We start from the raw sequence: 26,017 nt of genomic DNA on the forward strand, positions 1-26,017 counted from the left end.
GCCCTTTCGAAGGAACCATCCCGGCATTTGCCTGGAGCGATTTAGGGAAATCACGGAAAACCTAAATCAGGATTGCCGGATGTGGGATTGAACCGTCGGCCTCCCGAATGCGAGTCCAGTATCTAGCCACTGCGCCACCTCGCTCAGTGAGTCTGCTAAGCAAGTAAGCTTTTGGCTAAAACACCTTCCTCTGACCTCTGAACTAGACAACACCCAACCCACCCGTGTGCACACATGCAACCAAAGGCCAAGCCTCCGGAAGCAACAGCACATGATGGAAGAAGCAGTCTGCTGGGTGGTTGGGCAAGGAGGAGGCTGAGGCAAGGAGGGAGGGAGGGAGGGAGGGAGGGAGGGAGGGAGGGAGGGAGGGAGGGAGGGAGGGAGGGAGGGAGGGACGGGGATAGCAGGATTGGAGAGAGAGGGAGTAAAGTGCTGCTTGTGGGAGCATACAGGGACATAGTAGGGAGATGGTAGAGCAGCTGGGTGCAGTCAGGAGGCTGGACGGAGGGCGGGGGCAGAAAAGGAGAGAAGTAAAAAGACTGTGGGTGCGCTGGTGGAATAGAAGGCTGTGTCGTGCTGGAGTCGGAACAACAAAGGGGACAGGTGGCTGAAGAACAGTGACTAATGAAGGTTGCGGCCAGGCCAGCCCTGAGACAGTGGTCATGTTTGTGCGAGTTATGTTTGCGTGAATGTGTGTGTGTTTTCTATGTTAGAAGAAGGTCTTTTGGGCCGAAAGCATACTTGTTTAGTAGTCTTTTTGTTGTGCCTGTCTGTGACTCAACATCTCCCCTATTTGGTGAGCAACAACCTGTACTTTTCATAATACTGTCACTAAATTATGGTTAGGCTACAGATATGCACTGTGTCGGCTAAGTATGTGTTTACACAATTGGAAATCTACACTTTCAAAGCAAATTAACTGCCCAATAAAAGTTATTTTCAATATTCCATATCAATTTGAGAGATAAGTAATATTCATAACCAGCAGAAGAAAAGAAAAAAAATATTAGCACTGACCTCTAACAAAAGAAGTGAAATACACAGCAAAGTACTTAGTTCATGTTCCATGAACATTTATAATTTTTTTTTAAAGTATACAAATGTTAGTAATTCCTACCCACCACCTTTTACACATTACAACAGAAATTCTTATACAGAATACAAAGACTTGTCAATGAGAAACTTCTTCATTTTGTTTACAAATTTTACTAAAAAGACTGATTAATATGAATAAGAAAATAGGAATAGGTGTGAATATGATGAACATTATAATTAATGCACTTTCATAGCCAAGACAGACACAAAGTCAAGACCCACTACATTAGTACATGTGCCTACCAATTCAGCACCTGATGAAGAAATTGGAAAAAAAGGATGAGATAAAAGAAATTATCAAGTTTGGTAAGGGAGACAAAAATTTAATTGTGATGGCAGACTGGAATTCAATAACAGGAAAAGGAAGATGTAAAGCTCTGGTTATGTCTTTTCAGTTTATTTTTGAACTATTGGATTATCTGACTCAAGTATGGAGAAAATGTCAGTTTGAAATAATAAAAGTACATGTCAGGTTACTGTGTCTTATTGTCCCTTTAGCATGTAAAACACTACTTCCAAAATGTCTAAGCTCGACCAGTCTCATGTTAACAGTTCTGCTTGTTTCACATTTACACTGAAGTAACCACTGCTGTGTTGTGTTTCCATACTAATTAAACAGGTAACCACTGATCACAGAAAGCCTTTCATTTACATTCAACTATCAATATGTTTCTCCTAGAAAATTACTCATTGACAAACATGATAATGTTTCAATCCTAAATTTCATAAAATTCCATGTGTCATTCTGTGAAATAAATGAATTATTCAAACACTTTTCTCCTATGAACTGGTGTAATACTTCCAACTATTAATTATACTTTCTAGCAAATTCTTCATACCGATTTATCTGCTATGTGGCACCGCGCAACCATGTGTTCTGAAACATCATGACTCCTCTTGCACACAGCATGACAGAACAGTAAGAAACTTGCTCAGAAAAAAGGCATGCTCAGCTTTGAAAGTTCCAGAAATCAGTGATAAGTAAGGAGTGCATTACTGGTATTTCACAACACAAAATATAGCAGTGCTCCTTACAAAGAGAAGCAAAAGTAGGTGAGGAACATGGAATGGGGGAAAGAAATAAGAGGGGAAAAGCATAATTTAATCGCAGTAAACACTTGGTTCAAGGATCATGAAAGATGACTGTATACACAGAATAGATCTGTAGACACCAGAAGGTTTCAGACAGGTTATGTGATGGTAAGATAGGTATTTAGAATCCAGATTTCAAACTGCAAAAGATTTACAGGAATAGAAGTTGAACCTGATCATAATTTATTGGTTATAAACTGCAGATTAAAATGGAACAGTATTAACACAGATCTGCAGTCTCAAGCTACTGAAACCACATTGCGAGCACCAGTGCATGATGGGAGTGGCAACTGGGTGGGGGTAAGGAGGAGAGCGTGGAGTGGGGAGGGGTAGGGATAGTATGGTGGGGGTGGCAGACAGTGAAGTGCTGCAGTTTAGATGGAGGGTAGGAGGGAAGGTGAGGAGGGGGAAGGGGGGAAGTAGTGGAAAGGAGAGAAAAAAGAAGAAATTAAAAGACTGAGTGTGGCCGTGAAATGACAGCTGTGTAGTGTTGGAATCGGAACAGGGAGAGGGCTGAAAGGTTGAGGACAGTGACTAATGAAGGTTGAGGCTAGGAGGGTTACGGGAATGTAGGATGTACTGCAGGTAAAAGTTCCCCCGCGCAATTCAAAATAGCTGGTGTTGGTGGGAAGGATCCATATGGAACAGGCTGTGAAGCAGTCACTGAAATGCAAGATATCATGTTTGGATGTTTGGCAGTGTGTTCAGCAATAGGGTGGTACACTTGTTTCTAGGTCACAGTTTGTCAGTGGCCATTCATGTGGACAGACAGCATCTTGCTTGTCATGCCTACATAGAATGCAGCACAATGTTTGCAGCTTTACTTGTAAATCACATGACTGGTTTCACAGGCAGCCCTGCCTTTGTGGGATAGGTGGTGTTAGTGACTGGACTGGAGTAGGTGGTGGTGGTGGTGGTGGTGGTGGTGGTGGTGGTGGTGGGAGGATGTATAGCACATGTCTTGCATCTAGGTCTATTAAGGGGTATGAGCCATGAGGTAAGGGATTGGAAGCAGGGGTTGTGTAAGGATGGATGAGTATATTGTGTAGATTTGGTGGACGGTGGAATACCACTATGGGAGGTGTGGGAAAGATAGAGGGCAGGACATTTCATTTCAGGGCAAGATGAGAGGTAATTGAAACCATGGTGGAGAATGTAATTCAGTTGCTCCAGTCCTGGATGCTACTGATTTACAAGGGGAATGCTCTGTGGCCAGACTGTGGGACTTTGGGAGGTGGTGGGAGACTGGAAAGATAATGCATGGCATATTTGTTTTTGTACAAGGTTGGGAGGATAATTGTGGTCAGTGAAGGCTTCAGTGGTAAGGCCATTAGGGGGGGGATTTCATGAGCCAAGCAACAATGCAGGAACAGTATGCGGAACTGGGATATGGCTAGGGATAAGGAAACTTTTCTGTATTGACGCAGATGGAAGGGGAAAGAATCCTCGGTTGCACAGTTGTGTGTGGGGGGGGGGGGGGGGGAACAGAGAGAGAGAGAGAGAGAGAGAGAGAGAGAGAGAGAGAGAGAGAGCGAAAACTTATGTAAAAAAAGTAGAATTACGTCTGAAAAATTATGCAAAAATACATCCAAATATGTGTGAAAAATCATGAAAAAGATGAAATGGATACAAGGGGAGGTGGGGGGTGGGGGTGGGGGGAAGAAACGAGACACAATCTGAGGAAGATGACGATAGCGGAAGGTGAAAACTCGCTAAAATAGGAGAGAAGTCAGAAGGATCAAAGAAGTGAATAACTAATAATTAACACACACACACACACACACACACACACACAGAGACACAGAGAGAGAGAGTCGGTAGCAGGTCTGAGGGCAGATAAGCATGAAGAAGGGGGACGGCAGATGGGACTGGATGAGGTGGAATTAGTGGGTGGAAACTGGGATAGAACGGGGAAACTGTGGGAGGTGTTTGTAGGTAGAGATACAAGGTCGAGTGGCACCGGAAAGGTGTGGCAGATAACACGCAAAAATATGAGAAACGACGCAGGGAGAGTGACCAGTTTGAAAGTATGGGATTAATTATATTGGCAGGAGTAATGTGGCACATAAGACGCTTCAACAACAATCAGTGGGGTCTTGAGACAGTCTGTTGCGTGAGGCCGGGACGGTTGATATGGTGTGGCTCATAAGTAGAGTGTGCAGTGTGGTTTCTAAGGCGACAAGAAACACATAGGAAAGAAGAGAAAGAAGGACGGACATTGAGTATAGTGACGCAAAAGAAAATAGTAACAAAGGAAAACAGTGTAGGGTTAGGATTGAAGAAAAGCCATCAGGCAAAAATCAATCAATGGAAAATCCAGGATGGAATGCAACAATATTAGAGAAGGAAAGTTGCTACTCACCATACAGCGGAGATGCTGAGTTGCGATAGGCACAACAAAAAGATTCACGCAATTATAGCTTTCGGCCACTAATGCCTTTGTCAACAGTAGACACACACACACACCCGCACACACACACTCACACAAACGTAACTTGAACAGACATCCGCAGTCTCAGGCAACTGAAACCACACTGCGAGCAGCAGCACGAGTGCATGATGGGAGTGGCAAATGGGTGAGGGTAAAGAGGAGGCTGGGGCGGGGAAGGGGAGGGATAGTGTGGTGGAGTGGCAGACAGTGAAGTGCTGCAGTTTAGACGGAGGGCAGGAGAGAAGGGGGAATGGGAAGGGGAGGGGAAAGTAGTGGAAAGGAGAGAAATAAGAACAAATTAAAAAACTGGGTGTGGCTGTGAAATGACAGCTGTGCAGTGCTGGAATGGGAGCAGGGAGGGGGTTGGATGGGTGAGGACAGTGACTAACGAAGGTTGAGGTGAGGAGGGTTACAGGAACGTAGGATGTCCAGACTTTATAATCCAACCTGCGGACAAAAGCTCCAACACCATTGCTTTGGGTTCTCTACTTACCCCTACCACTCCCATAAACCCAACCACCCTGGACACCCCATTGTGGCCGGTTACTGCTCTCGTAGACCAACACCTGGTACCTGGTACCTACCCTCCTATATAAAAGATACCAACCAATTCCTCCATCGACTCTCCACAGTTACTGTCCCTTTACCACACGGTGCCCTGCTCATCATTATTGATACCAGCTCCCTGCACACTAACATTCCTAATTCCCATAGCCTTACTGCTATTAAACACTATCTTTCCAAACACCCTGTGGATTCCAGACCAACACCCTCCTTCCTAGTCACCATGACCAACTATGTCCTCACCCACAATTACTTCTCCTTTGAAGGCATTACCTACAAACAAATCCGGGGAACAGCTATGGGAACTCGCATGGCACCATCCTTCCTAAATAGCCAGAATCCTAAACCCATCACCTGGTTCAGATTCATTGATGACATCTTGACACCTTTGCTACCTGGATGAAGCTGAGGACACCCTATCCACATTCCTCCAGAAGCTCAACTCCCCCCCCCCCCCTCACTTCAACCATTTGCTTCACCTGGTCCTACTCAATCAAACAAGCCACAAGCCACCTTCCTGGATGTTGACCTCCACCTCAGAAACGGCTACATCAGTACCTCAATCCACATCAAAGCTACCAAATACCTGCAATACCTCCACTTCGATAGCTGCCACCCATTCCATACCAAGAAGTTCCTTCCATACAGCCTAACCATCCGTGGTCGTCACATATGCAGTGATGAGGGGCCCCTCTTGGAATATACCGAGGGTCTCACTGAAGCCTTCACTGACTGCACTTATTCTCCCAACCTTGTACAAAAATAAATCTGCCATGTCTTATCTTTCCAGTCTCCTAATACCTCCCAAAGTCTCACAGTCTTGCCACAGAGAATTCCCCCCGTAAATCAGTAGCATCCAGGACTGGAGGAACTGAATTACATTCTCCACCATGGTTTCAATTACCTCTCATCTTGCCCTGAAATGAAATGTCCTGTCCTCTATCTTTCCCACACCTCCCATAGTGGTATTCCGCCGCCCACCTAACCTACACAATATACTCGTCCATCCTTACACAAGCCATGCTCCCAACCCCTTGCCTCATGGCTCACACCCTTGTAATAAACCTAGATGCAAGACCTGTCCCATACATCCTCCTACCACCACCTACTCCAGTACGGTCACTAACACCACCTATCCCACAGAGGCAGGGCTAACTGTGAAACCAGCTATGTGATTTACAAGCTAAGCTGCAACCACTGTGCTGCATTATATGTAGGCATGACAAGCAAGAAGCTGTCTGTCCACATGAATGGCCACCGACAAACTGTGACCAACAAACGAGTGGACCACCCTGTTGCTGAACACACTGCCAAACATCCAAACATGATATCTTGCATTTCAGTGACTGCTTCACAGCCTGTGCCATATGGATCCTTCCCACCGACACCAGCTATTTTGAATTGCGCAGATGGGAACTTTTACCTGCAGTACATCCTACATTCCCTTAACCCTCCTAGCCTCAACCTTCATTAGTCACTGTCCTCAACCTTTCAGCCCTCTCCCTGTTCCGATTCCAACACTACACAGCTGTCATTTCATGGCCACACCCAGTCTTTTAATTTCTTCTTTTTTCTCTCCTTTCCACTACCCCCCCCCCCCCACCCCACCCCACCCCACCTTCTTTCCTGCCCTCCATCTAAACTGCAGCACTTTACTGTCTGCCACCTTGACCATACTATCCCTCACTGTCCACACCCCAGCCTCCTCCTTACCCCCACCCAGTTGCCACTCCCACCATGCACTGGTGCTGCTGCTCGCAGTGTTGTTTTGGTTGCCTTAGACTGCTGACATGTGTGCGAGTTGCATTTCCATGAGTGTGAGTGTGCAGGTGTGTATGTATGTCTTCTGCTGATAAAGGCCTTAATGGCCAAAAGCTATAATTGTGTGAACCTTTTTGTTGTGCATATCACAACTCAGCATTTCCGCTATATGGTGATATGTAGGCCCTGAGGTGGGAAATCTAGTGTGTTTATGGTGAATTTCAGTGATGCATGGCCGACGAAAGGTATTTCTTGTATGCTGGTGGTGAGAAAGGCAGATGAGGTGACACTTGTGCAGTTGTTACTTATGGCTTATTGCCTGATTATTTACTCCTTCAACCGCAGTAGGTTCAAGTTCAGCAAGTGCGAGAGGCCATGTCTGATGAACTCTTCTGCAGCAGTTGACATACTCCCAACACATTCTCCTTAGTTCTTTGTTACAGTAACTATTAGTATATATACTGATGGCATAACTCTTGTGGAAAAAACATATTTAATCTTCTCTCTTTATACAACAACTCTCTCTCAACTGCAACTTACAGACAAGCTCTTAACATGAACATACAAAGAAGCCTTAATGCCACTGACATTCTTGTTCAATGGATGTTCGGATCATCGATGTTCCTTGGAGCAGCATATGGTGCACACTTCTGTTTCCTGCACTTGTGGGTGACATCAGGCGCAAACCAACCAAGCTCGGTACCGTACAAAGTCCGAAAGGAATACGTCAGATAGACAAACCATGACCATGACCATTACCACCACCACCACCACCACCACCACAAACACAACAACAAAACATAACCTAAAGAAATTATGATCCCAACAAGGGAGAACTTTAAGCCTTCAGCTCCTCTTCTCACTAACACAAAACTTGTAATGCTTGTTCATTTATGCACTACTACAGTACGTGATTTTCCCAACAGTCTACTACATCTGTCAGAATTATTACTTACAAAATTAAGGAAAATCTCGTACCCTTACACAAGGTTGTGAGTGGTGTGTAGCCATAATCTGACTACAGACTCCGCACTTCTGTTCAGGAATGCTGCTGTTGTGCAATTGTGGACCTAGTGGTATGCTTTATGCCACTTGTGGTGTCACAAAAGTGCTCCGACAGGGAGTGCTGACATAGTTTGTATCATGCACGTGTGATATCTTTGCTGGTATTGATTCTATTCACATGTCACCTGAACACATGCATGTGCAGTCATGGACTGCATATCTTCTGGAGCTTGACTTGTTACGGGGGAAGTGACTGGCTCACCAGCATTGGTAGTTGGAGGTCAGTTTTGACTGAGGACATGTGAGCAACCTTCGTTGGCCAAACACTGCTAGAATGCAGTGGCCTCTGCTGTGGAGAGTTGTTGGCGCCAACATGCCAGTTGGGAACTCTACTGTCATTTATCTGACCATTGAAGGAAGGAAGCCGGATTGGGGAACTGTTGCGTGCCCATTTGTGGACTACAGTTATCTCTTTCGTAATGGGCATTAATTTTGTGCTCTGTTGTAACATCCTGTTACCTTCCACACCTAGTAGGTAATTCTGACATTACTCTGGTCTGCTGTTGTGAGATAAAGGCAGTCATCGGTGTTATTCATGCTTCAGATATTTGCAAATGTATGTCACGTTTGTTGTGTACTTGCCACATTACTGAACAGCATGAGAGACTGTAGTGTCTTTGAGGCACATTTCCTATGACCTATTGTCTGTTGCCTTGAGTTATAATACAAATAGTGTTAAATTAGTCAGTATCCCCTCAGATTTCTACATCTATGTGTTTACCCTGCCATTCACAATAAAGTGCCTTGCAGAGCGTTCAACGAACCACCTTTAAGCTGTGTCTGTACCGTTCCACTATCGAACAGCGCGCGGGAAAAACAAGCACTTAAATTTTTCTGTGTGAGCCCAGCTTCTTTTATTTTATCATGATAATGATTTCCCCCTATGTAAGCGGGTCATAACAGAACGTTTTCACAGTCAGAAGAGAAAACTGGCGATTGAAATTTCATGAGAAGATCCCGTCACAACGAAAAACACCTTTGTTATAATGACTGCCACTCCAATTCATGTATCATGTCTGTGGCACTATCTCCCCTATTTCGCAATACAAAATGAGCTGCTCTTCTTTGAACTTTTCCGATGTCATCTGTCAGTCCCACCTGATTCGGATCGCACACCGCACAGCAACGCTCCAAAATAGTGCAGACAAGTGTGGTGTAAGCAGTCTCTTTAGTAGACCTGTTGCACCTTCTAATTGTTCTACCAATGAACCACAGTCTTTGGTTTGCTCTACCCACAACATTATCTATGTGATTGTTCCAATTTGGGTTATTTGTAATTGTAATCACAAAGTATTTAGTTGAAATCACAGGCTTCAGATATGTGTGACTTGTCACGTAATCGAAATTTACTGGATTTCTTTCAGTACTTATGTGAATAACTTCACACTTTTTTTTTACTCAGGGTCAATTGCCACTTTTCACACCATACAGGTATCTTATCTAAATCATTTGGCAATTCATTTTGGTCATCTGATGACTTTACAAGATGGTAAATGACAGCATCATCTGCAAACAATCTAAGACAGCTACTCAAATTGTCTCCTATGTCGTTAATGTAGATCAGGAACAATAGAGGACCTATAACACTTCCTTGGGGAACATTGGATGTTACTTCTGTTTTACTCGATAACTTTCCATCTATTACTATGAACTGCAACCATACTGACAGGAAATCACGAATCCTGTCACAGAATTGAGGTGATATTCCATAGGCACGCAGTTTGTTTAAAAGACACTTGTGAGGACCAGTGTCAAAAGCCTTCTGGAAATCTAAAAATATGGAATCAATTTGACATCCCCTGTTGATATCACTCATTACTTTGAGAGTATAAAGAGCTAGTTGTGTTTCACAAGAACGATATTTTCTGAATCCGTGCTGACCGTGTCAATAAATTGTTTTCTTCGGGGTACTTCACAATGTTCAAACACAGTATATGTTCCAAAATCCTACTGCAAATCGACGTTAACATTATGTGCCTGTTATTCAGTGGATTACTCCTACTTCCCTTTTTGGGTATTGGCGTGACTTGAGCAATTTTCCAGACTTTAGGTACGGATCTTTCTGTAAGTGAGCAGTTGTATAAAACTGCTAAATATGGAGCTATTGTATCAGCATACACTGAAAGGAACCTGACTGGTATACAATTTGGATCGGCAGCCTTGCTTTTATTAAGTGATTTAAGCTGCTTTGCTACACTGAGGATATCTACTTCTATGTTTCTCATCTTGGCAGTTGTTCTTGATTAGAATTCAGCAATATTTACTTCATATTCTCTGGTTATGGAGTTTCGGAAAACTGTGTTTAATAACTCTGCTTTAGTGGCAGTGTAATCATTGACTTCACCGTTGTTACCGCGCAGTGAAGGTATTGATTGCATCTTGCCACTGGTGTGCTTTATGTATGACCAGAATCTCTTCGGGTTTTTGCCAGATTCTGAGACAGAGTTTCGTTGTTTTAAATTTAGGCCTCATAGCTGGTCCAATTGATTTCATGTTGTGGCCTACAGAAGCTTGTATATTGGCTTACATCTAAGTTGAGTTATGTTTAATCCTATTTATGTGTATGTGTTGTAGTATTACCCATTGTTTAATGAATCGTTTGTCAGCAGCTTCACTGTGACATTCACTACAGAATGTCCACCCCGATAGCTGAGTGGTCTGCGCGACAGATTGCAGTCCTACGGGCCCGGCTGGGTCGGGGATTTTCTCCGCTCAGGGACTTGGTGTTGTGTTGTCTTCATCATCATTTCATCCCCATCTGGTGCGCAGGTCGCTCAATGTGGTGTCGAATGTAATAAGGCCTGCACATAGACGGCCGGACCTGCCCCATAATGGGCCTCCTGGCCAATGACGCCCAACGCTCATTTCCATTTACTACAGAGTTTTGCAATACGACATCAAAGGTACCTATTTTGGTATGGCAACTGGCCAGCTTGTTACCTCAAATCTGTATTGCTTGCCTTTTTTTTTTAACTAGCCCTCTATCTGTTAATTGTTTTCAGTTTATTTTTATTTTAGCATGCTGCCCACTGGGCTTTGCCCACTTGGTCTGTGTATGTGAGTGGCTACTGCAATTGTGTAATGTCTTGAAGTTAAGCATTGGTTTTGCCTAAGGGGTTATTTAATATAAACTTAGCCTACTACTGTGCTTGACCACTCGGCTGTAAGGACTAGTTGTATAATTATTTATGAACTTATTGTGTTTTACAAAATTGTTAAGGCTTTCGTGGCCACTTGTTGTTATCTTCTGTCTCGGGTTCTTCGGCCGACGTTCATCTAATGATTTTTCTGACGTTTCGCCAGCACGAGTGGCTGGCATTGTCAAAGCTTCACCCTCCATTGCCGCTGGTGAACTGGAGGCGAGCTCGCAGCCGCAGACTATATGTACCTGGCGCGCCAACGTCCGAGGGCTTCTCCGCGGTCATTTCCGGTGCGGTTCTCCTCTTGCTACCTGCGACGGTCGTTCGCTGCAGAACGGGAAGCCAGGATCCGTTTACCTTAAGGCTTTCCTCTTTCTTGTTGAAACTGTTCGTGTGTTTTTGGATTTCTACAGCTTCTCTGAACAAGCGCGCGTGATAGTGCTTCTCTACAGCCAGAACTTCGTGTCGGCGAATTTTATTACGTGGTCGGTCTCATTCAGTGCGTGCTCTGCCACGGCCAATTTCTCCACCTGCCCCAACCTGCAATGTCGCTTATGCTCTTTGATCCTGGTGTTAATGGATCGTCCAGTCATTCCGACAAACTTTTCCACATGTGCAAGGTATACGGTATATTCCCGACATTGCAAGTGGGTCTCTTTTCTCCTTCGCCGATCTAAGACACTCTTGGACAGAATCGGCCGTATATTGCGCAAACACGGCGTAAAGACGATTTTCAAACCGACAAGGAAGATCAAAGAGTGTCTTAGATCGGCGAAGGAGAAAAGAGACCCACTTGCAATGTCGGGAATATACCGTATACCTTGCACATGCAGAAAAGTTTATGTCGGAATGACTGGACGATCCATTAACACCAGGATCAAAGAGCATAAGCGACATTGCAGGTTGGGGCAGGTGGAGAAATTGGCCGTGGCAGAGCACGCACTGAATGAGACCGACCACGTAATAAAATTCGCCGACACGGAAGTTCTGGCTGTAGAGAAGCACTATCACGCGCGCTTGTTCAGAGAAGCTGTAGAAATCCAAAAACACGCGAACAGTTTCAACAAGAAAGAGGAAAGCCTTAAGGTAAACGGATCCTGGCTTCCCGTTCTGCAGCGAACGACCGTCGCAGGTAGCAAGAGGAGAACCGCACCGGAAATGACCGCGGAGAAGCCCTCGGACGTTGGCGCGCCAGGTACATATAGTCTGCGGCCGCGAGCTCGCCTCCAGTTCACCACCGGCAATGGAGGGTGAAGCTTTGACAATGCCAGCCACTCGTGCTGGCGAAACGTCAGAAAAATCATTATTGTGTTTTCATCAAATTTCAGGGCACCTCTGCTAACTGTAAAGTTTGTGTATGTGTATGTCTTCCTGAAATTCTCCTGAAATTCTCCTGAAACGCAATAAATCCATTAGTAATTACAGTATTACTGTAAGATTCACAGCACAGTGTAAGTATTTCTTTTAAAGCACTGTTAAAATGCCTTGTAAATGTTAATGGGCTGGTGTGTAAGTTCATGGTGTTTTTCCACAAGTTTAATAAACACAACAGAAACATAAAACAGATACTTAAGTCATCAATAATATATAGAAACTTCCTGGCAGATTAAAACTGTGTGCCGGACCAAGACTCGAACTCAGGAACTTTGCCTTACGCGGGCAAGTGCTTTACCAACTGAGCTACCCAAGCACGACTCACGACCCATCCTCAGAGTTTCAATTCTGCCAGTACCTCATCTCCTACCTTCCAAATTTCGCAGAAGCTCTTCTGAGAACCCTGCAGAACTAGCACTCCTGGAAGAAAGGACATTGTGGAGACATGGCTTAGCCACAGGCTGGGGGACATTTCCAGAGTGTGATTTTCACTCTTCAGCGGAGTGTGCGCTGATATGAAACCTCCTGGCAGATTAAAACTGTGTGCCGGGCTGAGACTCGAACTCGGGTCCTTTGCCTTTCACGGGCAACTGCTCTACCAACGGAGCTACCCAAGCACGATTCAAGGTAATGGTCCTGAGTTTGAGTCTCGGTCCGGCACAGTTTTAATCTGCCAGGAAGTTTCATATCAGCGCACACTCTGCTGCAGAGTGCAAATCTCATTCTGGAATAATATATTAGCTTCCACTATTTACAACAGTCTGCCAATTCAGTGGCTGTTGAAATCACGTGGGTCTGAGATGAAGAACTCATTGAGCCATGTTTGTAGTGTATTCTTGTCTAGAAAGGAAGTTTCTTGAAGGCTGTTTGACAGAGAAAGAAAAAAAGGTGAGAATCTGAGGGCACAAGATCAGGTGAATAAGGTGGCAGCAGAATGATTTCCCAGTCCATCTACTGTATAACGTTTTTTTGTCAGTCTAGCAGAATGCGGATGGACATTCTCGTGGAGTAGTATCCCTTCACGCAGTTTTCCTTGTTGTTGCACTCAGAGCGCATCTGCAGGATGTCTCAGTTGTTGACAATAAAAGTGGGTATTGATGGTTACGCTACAGGGAAGGAATTTGTAGTACACCCCATTGTTGCTGTTCCACCAGATCCATAACAATATCCATTGTGGAAGAGCAGGTTTTTGTAAAGGAAGTTGCTGCTTTGTTTAGGCTCAACAATTCTTTTCTTTATGTTAGCATAAACACACCATTTCTCATCACTGATAATGATACAGTATAGTAATGGTGGTGCTGTTCAGAGACAATTGATGACGAACAAGCACAGACGCAGATATGGCCACCCACTGATTTTTGTGACTTTGGCTTACAACATGTGGTACTCATACACCCGATTTTTGAATCTTTCCCACTGCATGCAAATGTTGCACGATGGTGGAATGATCACAGTTCATCACATTTGCCAGTTCTCGAGTACAAATGACATGGATCATTGTGGATTAATGGATTTAAATGATCTTCATCAAACCTCGGAGAGCAAATGTTTCTGGCTGTCTTTGTTGCTGTCACCCCTCCATTGAACTCAAAACAGAAGAATATGTTGGAAATGTTACAATTTTTCCACTTGGTACTCCATTTTCTACCAGCCACAGCCCCACTCACTATCTCCCAGTGACAAAATGAAAATATGTAAACTCAAATACCAAACGGTGAGCTACAAATAAAAATGACAATTGATAAATAAAAATATAACAACCGGAATACCAACATTCAAAACAAAAATGCTATTAACTTATGCACCAACCTAATAAAATTTGTTTCTGGCTACAATTTTAGTTTTTAGTGTTTATGTTTTTAATCTGTAACTGTTGTTGCTACTCTAACTGCAACAGCCCACCTCCCTTGAATTTTTCAATTACCGAAATAGCACGATTTCTGGCAGAGCTTAATGCACCTCCACCAATTGTAACCTGGTTTCTGTGGCCCCCTGTCATTAACTCATTTAACCTCTACATGTTCTGACTTACTTTAATACTACTGGAGGTCAGGGACTGTAAGATCGGTAGTCCCTTAAAATTTGGTGTTGCCTTCATTGCGCTTAGTAAGTTTATTGGGCCATGTGCCCTTTGATGAAATTATCTGATTTAGATCACTCGCTGCAGTTGAGAGGTAAATGGACAGGCACGACACAGGTGTTCCACAGTTGGTTATTCTACACACTCACCCTTGCTATCCTCCGATATGAAACCCCATAGCTTAAGAGAGGGTTATGTCTTACCGACACCAGTCCTAAGTAATTACGGACCTACAAGCACCCCACCCAACTTCTTGTGGCTGACGCAAACACTATTTCAGTTACATCCAATCTTGCTTAGGAAAAGTTCTGCTTTTTGTTACCACTGCAAGGCCAGTGCTCTAGTACTAATACATTTTGAAAATTCGCATCACTCTCTCTATGTGTGTGCGCATATATGCATGCGTGGATGTGCGCCCGCACCCCCTCCCTCTGCCTACCAATCAACCCAGCCAGCCACCAACCGCCCCCCCCCCTCTCTCTCTCTCTCTCTCTCTCTCTCTCTCTCTCTCTCTCTCTCTCTCTGCCTCCCTCCCCCATCTTGTGTTCACAAATAAGTTTGTCAAAAACCATGGGATTAATGTTTTCACGATAATTCTATGATGAAATAAAACACCATATACACATATGAATAAAACCCGTGGGAGAACAACTGAAATGACACTAGGCACACAGCAGCATGGCAGTTGGGTGAAACAGATTAAAATGAAATTTGAAGAAAAGAGTAGGTGTAACTGAATCTCACACAATTCAAACCACACAATATATCACAAAAAATTTTTTGGTCTGTGACAAAACGTATGGGAGAAGAAGGAAATGCATTGATAGTGTACAAGCATAAGCATACATTATTCTAAGTCTTTGCATTTTGCAGAACGTCTTAATGTAACCAAATCAGAAGAAATGAAAGATGGCAGAGAACATTATGTGCAAAGTCTGTGGACAAACATGACACATGCATGAGCTTTCAGATGTTAAGTAAACAAAAATGCTCCTCACACCAAATTCTAGAGTTTTTACCTGTTGTTGAATACTACTGCGACGGCTGTTGCTACGAATTCCAGAATCTTTGCGGCTGTTAACAGATGCACACATGCTTAGCTGATCACTGCTTGAGACTGGAACACCAAGAGTGCTAACTGGCCTCAGTTGCTCTGTTTCAGCATGAGGTTCTACCTGTTATCAGAACTGTGTGTCTAGATTAGAACATACTTGCTTAGTTTTTCTTACACAATCCTTTCCTTTCCAACTCTCATATCATTACATCCCTTTGCAACACTTTTATCAGTATATCAGGTAGCTACAAAAATCACAAACTAAATTCAACAGGAAGTTTAAAATTATGTAGTTGTTAACATCCAGAAGAAGATATCATCAGTACTTCAAGTTACACACATATGGGCATTTAATACCAAAGATTAAAGGTAATTACCACTAACTCTAAAATTTTCACCTATGTTGGATGAACATTTTTTGAATTTAAACTTTAGTTTTAGGTCAGAGCAATAAATTATATTTCACTGTTATGCATTCAAAATCTGGATTGTTGCAATCAAATACTTTATTACTTTTCATATAATGCTTTAACTGAGTTTCACCATATATCTTTTACATAACTTGCTGAAGTGTATCAAAACTTTTACCTTGTATAGTTAGGAGTTACAAGAAAAAGTGAGTCACATAGTAAAAAAATATTCAAGTAATATTATGAAACTGGGTATTTCCGGATGGAAACAACTAACAAAGGAGTAAAAGTAACATTTCTACTGCAACACTACTTCTGGAAAAACAAGAAGTAACTATTGTAATAATTGTAAAACTGACGTGTGGACAATCAGGAATTATATCGATCTTCAGATGATCAAATTCAATGCTGAATGTAATAATTCCTACATCACTTAAACTATGTGACAACATGAATAATGTTATTATGTATGACTCATAGTACACCATTCATCAAATGCTATAAAAACATTCACTACCCACCTACACTGGTGTATGGCTATTTTGAGATATATTTACCATTAAATTAATTAAAATATAAGTTGTCTTGCAGACTGATTCTTACAGAGAAGATAACTTCAACCAGCTACTTTTTATAATGCTATTTATTTATTTAAATAGTGCTGGGTTCATCATCTAATGGCTTGTTCACATTAAGATACGTTTTACATTAGCTTTCATCTTTTACTCCCTCATATGAGGAAATTTCCTTGGAATGATGGTGCCCTACAATCGAAACATGGTGTGAGACAGTATCTGTTTACCTATAATGGTGCCTCACGATGATTTTTAATGGTGTATACAAATTGTTAAAATGAAGACGTTTTGGTTACTTGTGTTGAAAACTCCGTGTCATTACGTTCCAGTGATGACGTAATGACATGTATTTTTCAATGTAAGTAACCACAACATCATCACTTTAATCATTTGTTTACATCATTTAAAATCATTGTGAGGCACAATTACAGTTAAATAGAGATTGTCTCACATCATGTTTTGGTTGTAGGGTAACCCCCTCCCCTTTCCAAAGAAATTTCAGCATATGGGGAAATAAAAAGTGAAAGTTAATGTAAAATGTATCTTGACATGAACAAGTCACCCAATGATAAACCTGTGAGTTTTAAACCAGTAACAGTGATATTTAAATAAATAAACAGTATTATAAAAAGGAGCTGGTTACTGATATCCTCTCTGTAAGAATCAACCTGTATTTTGCACAAAGTCATGGGCTCAGAATGTCAGTTTTCAACAAAAAAGCACAAATTGTTTTAACGTAGCAATGTAATGAAAACTTGCAATTTTCCATAAGACAATATAATAATTATGGAAGTATAAAATTTATGTCAACAATATTAAATTTGACTGTAAGAAACTCAGGGTTTTATTTTTTTAGCTGAAACTTGAAATTTCAACATCTAAAACTTCAGATTCTTTCTTTGGCTTTTCTACACTCATTCTTTTTTTTAATCCTTGAACTCTCTTATTTCTTGATCGGTTATCTTTTTAAAATTGGCCACTTAATTTTCATCAGAATTTTTCTGTTCTAAAGCTTGTATTCACAGCGAGTATTCACAGCAGTCTTCACAGCTAGTATAACTGATATTGTAATGTCAATAGTTCTTTCTCACTATCAAGTAACCACCAAACAAATGCACTGCATTGTAAACACTTCTTTCTGCAACAACTGTGTCTTCTTCTAAGTTTTCAACTAAAACTTCTTAAACAGACCAATCTCTTTCAACTGCAGCATTTCCATGAAACGTGTATAACAGCTTCTGTACAAACTTGGTGAAATCATGGTTCGCACTTTGTAGTAAATTTATCAGAAAGTGACCAAGTTTGTCCTCCTTAGGAATGAATAGTTTCAGTTGTTTCTCAAAATTTAAAATACTCTCCTTTCAGTACATCAGCTGTTAATGGAGTCATATGTTTTTTGTCACTAATTCTTCCATTGCAATTGTCACCTGAGAACTTTTCAAAATGAAGTTCTGCAATAACTTCAGGTTGTAAACATGAGCCTCCTTTGAGAATCCTTAATTTTGAAGGACTCTTCTCAACAATTTTTAAATATACGCTTTGCAAAATATCTGTGCACCCATTTATGAAACTAGGGATATCCTTTTCTGTGTAGTTCTTGTTAGCACCTGTGGCAGCTAATCCAGTATCTACATAACGACTTATTTATGATTACAATGTTTTGGTAACATCTGTAGCAAGCAATCTGCTACAATTTGTCATCATTTCCATAATAGTTTTCTTTATGAAATTGAGAAGTAAATCTATACATTAAACGGAACAGATCTATGTACAAAGAGATAGAAGACGGACTCACTTGATTGATATTTTGTTAAAAAGCGCTAAAGTTTGACTGATAAATGATATAAGAAACAAGTTTTACACAAAGGAATTTGTCTTCTAAATAATGTTCAATTTTTCAAAGTTTCTGTTGGTTTTTTATGTACTTTGGCAACATACTTCTTCAAATGCAGAATAAGTTCAAGGGCTCTTTTCAAGATTTCAGTATTTGCACCCCACAGGTGCAAAATTGAGAGGGAAATTGGAAAGCACAGTAATGTTTGAGAAAGTTGCCCTCATTGAGGGAAAATCCTTCATTAAGTACCATATCAACTTAAGAAATTTATGAAAATTTAAACCACTTTTATTATGAGCAGTTTTTGAAGCTCCGTTCACTAGATGAAGCGAACGGTGCCACAATAAAACATTTGTGATAGATTATTTTCTTCACTCATTAGAAATGTAGCAAATTGTGCAACTTCTAGTTCACATACAACATGGTTACAAATCATCTCCAAATAATTCTTTTGGGGTAGTGACTTTGACAAAACACAGAAGTCTGGTAATGGTGTCAGTCTTCCCATGGAACAAGGCCAACACATTTCTCAACTGCAGTGATTATGTGGTTGAGCAACTCTGCCAGCTTCTTAACACTTCCACATAAAAGCCTGATAACAATGGTCCCACATCAAAAGAATGACACATACTCAAACATATTCTCAAAAATTTAGACCCATCACTAAAGTTGTCACCTGCAATCAACTTCCCTGTCACTTCTAAGAGGCTTGGAAAGGAGAACCACTACAAAATATGGTTTTATCAACTGCAGTTTGTTGTCAGTTACCACAATCACTCTTCATCTGATGGATCTGTGACTGACACCTTCTCAACAATATTACATTATGTAGAAGGATAGCATAAAAGTCACATTGCATAGCCCAGATACCTACTTAGATGTAGCATTTACTGCTTGTCTCTTGTGGATACTAATGAGCCTCTGACACACCGTATTTTTGAATTTGAGAAATATATTCTGGATAATCTGGTCTGTTTTACCTGCTGGGTGTGACTGATGGATTGCCTGCAGAGTATCTGGAAATTAGAACAGTTTAGAGATTTCAAAGCCTGATAACAGCTCATTGGTTCCATAGCTGTCACTTGCACAGAATTCAGCATTTGACACACATAACTGATTGCAAAGACACATTCAGAAGACAGTTGGGGGAAACAGTGAACAGCTGAATATTCCCCCCCTCCAGTTAACACTGATTAAATCTTGGCCTCATCAAGAACTGTAGTGTAGTCTGGCTTCATTCCGAGGGGCTTTGTTATGTATTGATAATTTCTCTATAGTCATTCTAAGCTTGAACTGATGTTAACAGTTGCAAAATGTCAATGATTATGGCAACAATTAAAGCATATAAGGCTCTCAGGTCATAAGAAGCCTATCTAAATAAGTGACAGCAGCTTTCCTGCCTCTGTACACAGGCTTTTCTTGGGTTTGTCCCACAATCCATTTCACCAATCAGACACCTATGTATTGCAGTAAATCCAGAATTTTTAAACATGATGGACATCCTGATCTCTATGAATGCTTCATTATAGCATCATTACAGTATTCCCAAAAGCCACTCCAAAATTTATTTTTTACTGGTCACATGTTAGGAGCTGCACCCAGTTTGGGGGGGGGGGATCCAGTGGGGACATCGAGAAAGCTTTAGAAGAAAGGGGTCATGCCAACCTCCTCTGATGTCAGAGTTAAGTGAAAATTACTATAATTTTCCTTCATGGACTGCTCAACATAGTTACTCAATGTGCAACCTTCCGCAAACTACAACTCGTGTGGTTCGCATGTCCATTGCAGCAATTTGTCATGGAAGGACATTTCTTCTAATTTTTGGGATACCACTATACTTGACATCTCTTGCAGGGAAACTCACTGTCACTGTGAAATGTCAAGTGTGGCAATAATTACGTTTAAAGGTGTACATTAGGAGAGAACTTGACTTTGAGCTATTGTTACAGAATACTTTCCAGTAAACACTGATTATAAAAATTATTATGAAAGATAAATGCAAATGCTATTTTGGAAAACAAAGTAATGACCACATCTCATGAATGTTGTATGAAACAACGTATCAGCAATATAGGCAGCATTATAAGTGCCCAGGCATTATTTGTGGAACATTAAGGCTTCTTGTGAACTGCACGTGGATGTCAACTACTACACTATTGACGTGGACATAGTAATTGTCAAAGTGCAGGTGGCACATTTGACAGAACTGAGTGGAGTTATTGGAGGAAGTGCTGTACCAAGAGGTGGCAGTGGGCTGGCTGACAAATCATTTTGGCATGCATGGCTTCAACCCAGCGGTAACAGAGGCATCCACAGTGGACAGTGCAAGTGATGTAAGCGCATGAGTTGGCAGAGGCACAATACCGGCAGTTGGTTGAGGTCTGGCAGGTTAGGCAACTAGATGCACATGGCTTCAATCTCATGGTAACGTGGGTTCAATGTGCAGCTCCATAGCAGCTAATGCAAGTGATACAATATTGTTCAAGAAAGACTTTCAATATAATTTTGTGAGAATTAACATTACCATTTTAGGATTTGTGATTTATGTATTTTGTGGATTGCTGCTACAGTAAATAAGGCAAGATGAGTGCTAATACTTAGAATATAAGTGATGAGATTGCCACTCAAGGAAGTGTTGATAATAATGAGGAAAATATTAATGCTTTAGATAGCAATAAGAATGACACTTTACTTCCATTGCATAAAGCTTATAATGAAGGGTACCATGATAAATAGGGAACAATATGTTAATAAAAGTCATGTTGAATCATCAGGGTTGTCTGGTAGTGATGATGAGATTAGAGCTGAGACTCCCAAGGAAACTGATTTTAGGGACTTACTATATACAATGAGACAGAGAGGATGATGCTCTCTCATGGTGGATGAGAATGGGAACCTCCTGTAAAACATATGACGAAATTATTAAAGAATCTTTGAGTCAGTACTGGTCAAACACCAGAAGAAGTTCTTCTGACAATGTGTGTCACAGTTAAAAAGATTTCTTTCAGAGCTACTGAGAAAGGATTTCATATTAGATGATGCATTAAAGAAGAGGGATCTAATTTCTATCATATTAATCAAACAGCCTGTAAGTTTTTAAGATAAGTTAACAGGAAGTCCATAAGACAACAATGGCATTATTTTGCATGTTCTTGGATATGCTGCATTCTCTGTCTGGCATCGATCAACATACAGAAGGATGGAGAGGTAATGGATGAAGACAAGGTAGCAGGGAAGAAAGACAAAGGTATGAACATAGAGTCAATTTTAGAGAACTAACTGAAAGACGTAGGGGTGGATGGAGATGCGGTGGCTATCATAATAATTATGGTTGTAACCAAAGAGAAGTAAGGAATGGAGAACAAAAAATTGAGCTAAATGAATGAAATGAAATGGACAGCCCAAATAAGGAAAGCTAGTTGGGGTTCTGATAAGGTACGCTTGAGAACTAAATTAGAATAAGTCATTTTACTTACTTAGCATTGATAAAAGCGATGCTATAATATAGGTTTTAATACTTGAGGAAGTCTATTAGGCCACACTGGAGGTAGAAATATGTAGCATAGAAATTCTATTGATTTTGGATTCAGGAAGTGACACAGTATCATTAATGAAGACATTTATATGAAAGTAACAATGGATCAGAATATTCCTTTGTTGCCAGTACAATTGTTAAGAGTCATGGGAGCTATTAGTGCAAAAAGTAAGATGATAAAACAGCCAGCAATGTTGAAAGTGGAGATTGAAGGTAGAAGATTTAGTGTCAATGCAATGACGATTCCAGGATTATGCATGCGGTTAATATTGGGAGTGAACTGGGTGATGGAAACCTCTGCTGTTGCTGATTTTGTGAAAGGTGTTGCAAGGATAAATACCGGCGAAGACAAAATTGGATTAACGTTTGTGGGATGTGTGATCCTGAAGAACAAACAGAATAGGATCCTATTAAAATATTGTGAAATAAAGTTAGTTATTACCCTAATGAAAATGGTGCTGGAACAATGGGACACACATATAATATAATTGCAGCTTGAAGGAATGAATCAAATTATACCATGTACGATCAAGAAAATAATTCTTGTGATCACATGGAGGAGAATTGTGGGCTTGAGGTGTGCAGATAAATTTAAATTTTACAGCACCCCAGGAAGATGCTGATGAAGTAATTAAAGATAGGGTGTGTTCAAATACAAGGTGCCGCACATGGCGAGAAAGAACAACTAAGAAGCTTGTTGTGGAGATATGTAAAAGTATTCTCTGCAAGACCTGGTTTTAGGAAGGACTACATCTATCAGTTTGAGGTAGAAGAACATAGCCCTTTCGCACTGTGGCCTTATGACATACATGGCAAAACAGGAGGCTGTGGACAAGGAAATAAAGAGAATATTGGAATGGAATATTATTGAGAGATCACAAAGCAAGTATTGTAGTCAATGTTCTGGCAATGAAAAAGGCTGGATCGGTATAGAAAATGTTACAAGCAAATGCAATAAATAAAATTAAAAATCCACAAATGGACAGACTAGTGACATTAGAGTAATTCATTCAAAAATTTAATAAACAAAAATGAAAAAATGACGCCTTCCCTTGACCTGGATAGCAAAACTGAACTAAACGACACCCCACAGAAACAGATCAGTCAACACAACACAAAAACAAAAAGTACCACTAACATGTAGCGTGAATTGGTATAATATTTTTAATTACTCTACATAGCCAAACTGAACTAAGGAATAAAATGAGTAATCCAGCCTCAACATTGAATCAAAACCAAAACTTATCTGAGATAAACTGCCACAATTTAAAAAGTCAAAGCTGTATATATTTATAAGTTTTATATTTAAAACATTACAAAAACTGTATATATTTACAGAAAAGAATCACAACAACAATAACAGAACAAAGATAATTAAGCCTATATAAAAAAGATGCTGTGTCAAAAAAACAATACCATGTCTCGATTTCTCCAACCGCATTGTGCTACAAATGGACTGTCACATAAATTCATCTGTTGCGCAAGACAGGACTACTATCTTTGCCATCATACTACTGGGCAACACAATGACTGTGAGTCACCTAGCACACCATATTTTTGCAAAAATGAAATTGTACACCAACTATTCACTTGACAAAATGATTCATTGCAAAATTGAAAAAAAAAAAAACAGAAAATATAGCAACACAACCTCTAAGCCCAAACTAATCACATTCCCCACAATTTTTCAGAACATAGGGGTTTATCGGCAGATAGTGTTACTCCAAATAATATGCCCTATTCCAACATCATCTATCAACTACAATATCCTTTTCAGAATCCACAACAATTTTGTGCTGCATACTATGACACCACATGCCACAAAACCATTGTGTCTAGTGTCAAAGCTCATGTGTAGTATCAATAGGTTCAACCAACTCCTTTTATCATATACAAATGTGATCCAACACGCAGGGAAACAAGCATCCTCTTCATTGTTTGAGAGTAGCACCAGACATGTCATTAGCTTAACTTTCTGGATATAACAATCAAAAAACAAAACAATAAGCATATGTTTGAAATTTACTGTAAACCCACAGCAACGGACATTATCATTCCTCAATCCTCAAACCACCCACACTCACAAAAGCAAGCAGCACTTTGACACTTGCTCCACAGACTCAACACAGTGCCACTCCACAAAGAAAACTACCAAAAAGAACTGGACATAACAATGCAGATAGCACAAAACAATGGCTACAACAGGACATAGTCACACAGCTAAACAAGAAAATTAAAAGTAAAATAAAAGCAGAAAGCACCAAAATACAGACAACACAACAGAACCAAACACAAACACACAGTCCCATAACAACTACACAGAATAATCAGAAAAAGATGAAAGAAAACACAAAATGGTACACAATGATACACATTTTCAAAAGACAGGGAATAAACACAGCATATGCAACAGACAATTCTATACAAAAATACACCCAAAAACTGACAAAAATGGAGACATATACCAGAAAGCAGGTATATATCAACTACAGTGTAATGCTTGTGAAGGCAGATACATAGTACAAACAGGTAGAACATTTGATGTCAGATACAAAGATCACTTGAAATCCTGGAAATATGGGACAAATATTCCAGATTTGCAGAACACCTAAGAGAACATAACCACATACCAACCACTAGAGAAGAAAAGAAAATAATTAGAATCAACAATAAAAACCACCTCCTAACCCTGCATGAAAATTATCACATGGAGAAAACCCTGTTGAATGATCAAGTACACATGCCAAACAATTCATTGTTTACACCAATAGATACAGCAACAGAATAACACTCCCAAAGAGGATTAATATAATAATACCACCCAATATAACAATAATACCACAGAACATCTTTACACTCAGTTATCCGCCAACCCCTCCACAGAACACTGAAATTAAAAGTCAAATCCCCTGTCACCAAAGCTTTCAACCACTTTCTAACAGCTAGTACGTTCATATTCAACACTCTACAACTCAACCTCCCCCCCCCCCCCCCCCACACACACTAGGGTGTCCATTCGTCCCGTTTTTCCCGGGACAGTCCCGTTTTTTACCAAAATGTCCCGCTGTCCCGAAAGTTTTTTTGGGGACGCTCAAATGTCCCTTTTTTTATGATTTCGCTTGGCTGAAGTATTTTACGGTACTGGTTGTTCGACTTACTATTAACTGCGCAATTATTTACGCTAGGTAGCGTGTGATGGCTTTCAGCATACCCCAAACAAGTACTGAACTGTCAAATAATCGCAAGTAATTTTAAACGCACTATAGGCCACGAATAATAACAAAGATTCTTCTCTTCTAAATCGATCCACTGAATCCGTCCTTTCGGTCAAGAGATACTCTACACCACTGATACTTGCTCTCTGGCTTTCGCCACCGCACTGTTAATGTTTTACACTGTGCAATCACTGTTTCATTACACCAAAACAAAAGTGTTATTTTAACAGCAATATAAAAGCGAGTTTCCTTTTATCACTGGTAGTGGAGAAACTGTAGAATGTACGTTGTGCAGATCAAAATTTGCTATTGGTCATGGTGGAAAGTCTGACATTCTGAATCACATAAAGACAAAGAAACATAGCATGAGTGATCAAACGAAAAGAGCAAATAAATGCGTGAGTGACTACTATGTAAACTTAAAATCAGTAACAGAAATGGATAGGCAGTTGGCAGCACAAGAAGCTACGTTTGCATACCACAGTGCAATGCATAACCATAGCTTTAAGTCAATGGACTGTACTACAGCAGTTGGTAAAAAACCTTTCAATGCTAAATTCACATGTGGACACACAAAATGTAATGCAATCATTTCAAATGTTATTGCACCGTATGCAGCTCAGCAGGTTTTAAATGAACTGAAAAGTGCTCGATTAATTTCTGTAATGATTGATACATCGAATCATCTGGATTGGAAGTTGGTTCCTCTCCTTATCAGGTATTTTCACCCTGAAAATGGCATCACGGTGAAAGTGCTCGAACTGGTTAATTTAGCTGGAGAAATTTCAGATT

The 26,017-nt window shown here is 40.8% G+C and overlaps 1 protein-coding gene across 1 annotated transcript in view; it reads right to left on the reverse strand.

Annotated features, from left to right (window-relative positions):
- LOC126251733 (adenylate cyclase type 9) overlaps positions 1-26,017 on the reverse strand; it is a 177,943-nt gene that overhangs the window by 58,484 nt on the left and 93,442 nt on the right. The window contains exon 7 of the mRNA XM_049952339.1: positions 15,622-15,777. Within this exon, the coding sequence (XP_049808296.1) occupies positions 15,622-15,777 (156 nt within the window). The remainder of the gene's footprint in view (positions 1-15,621; positions 15,778-26,017) is intronic.

This window comes from Schistocerca nitens, chromosome 4, assembly GCF_023898315.1.
Source record: "Schistocerca nitens isolate TAMUIC-IGC-003100 chromosome 4, iqSchNite1.1, whole genome shotgun sequence".
NCBI lineage: Eukaryota > Metazoa > Arthropoda > Insecta > Orthoptera > Acrididae > Schistocerca > Schistocerca nitens.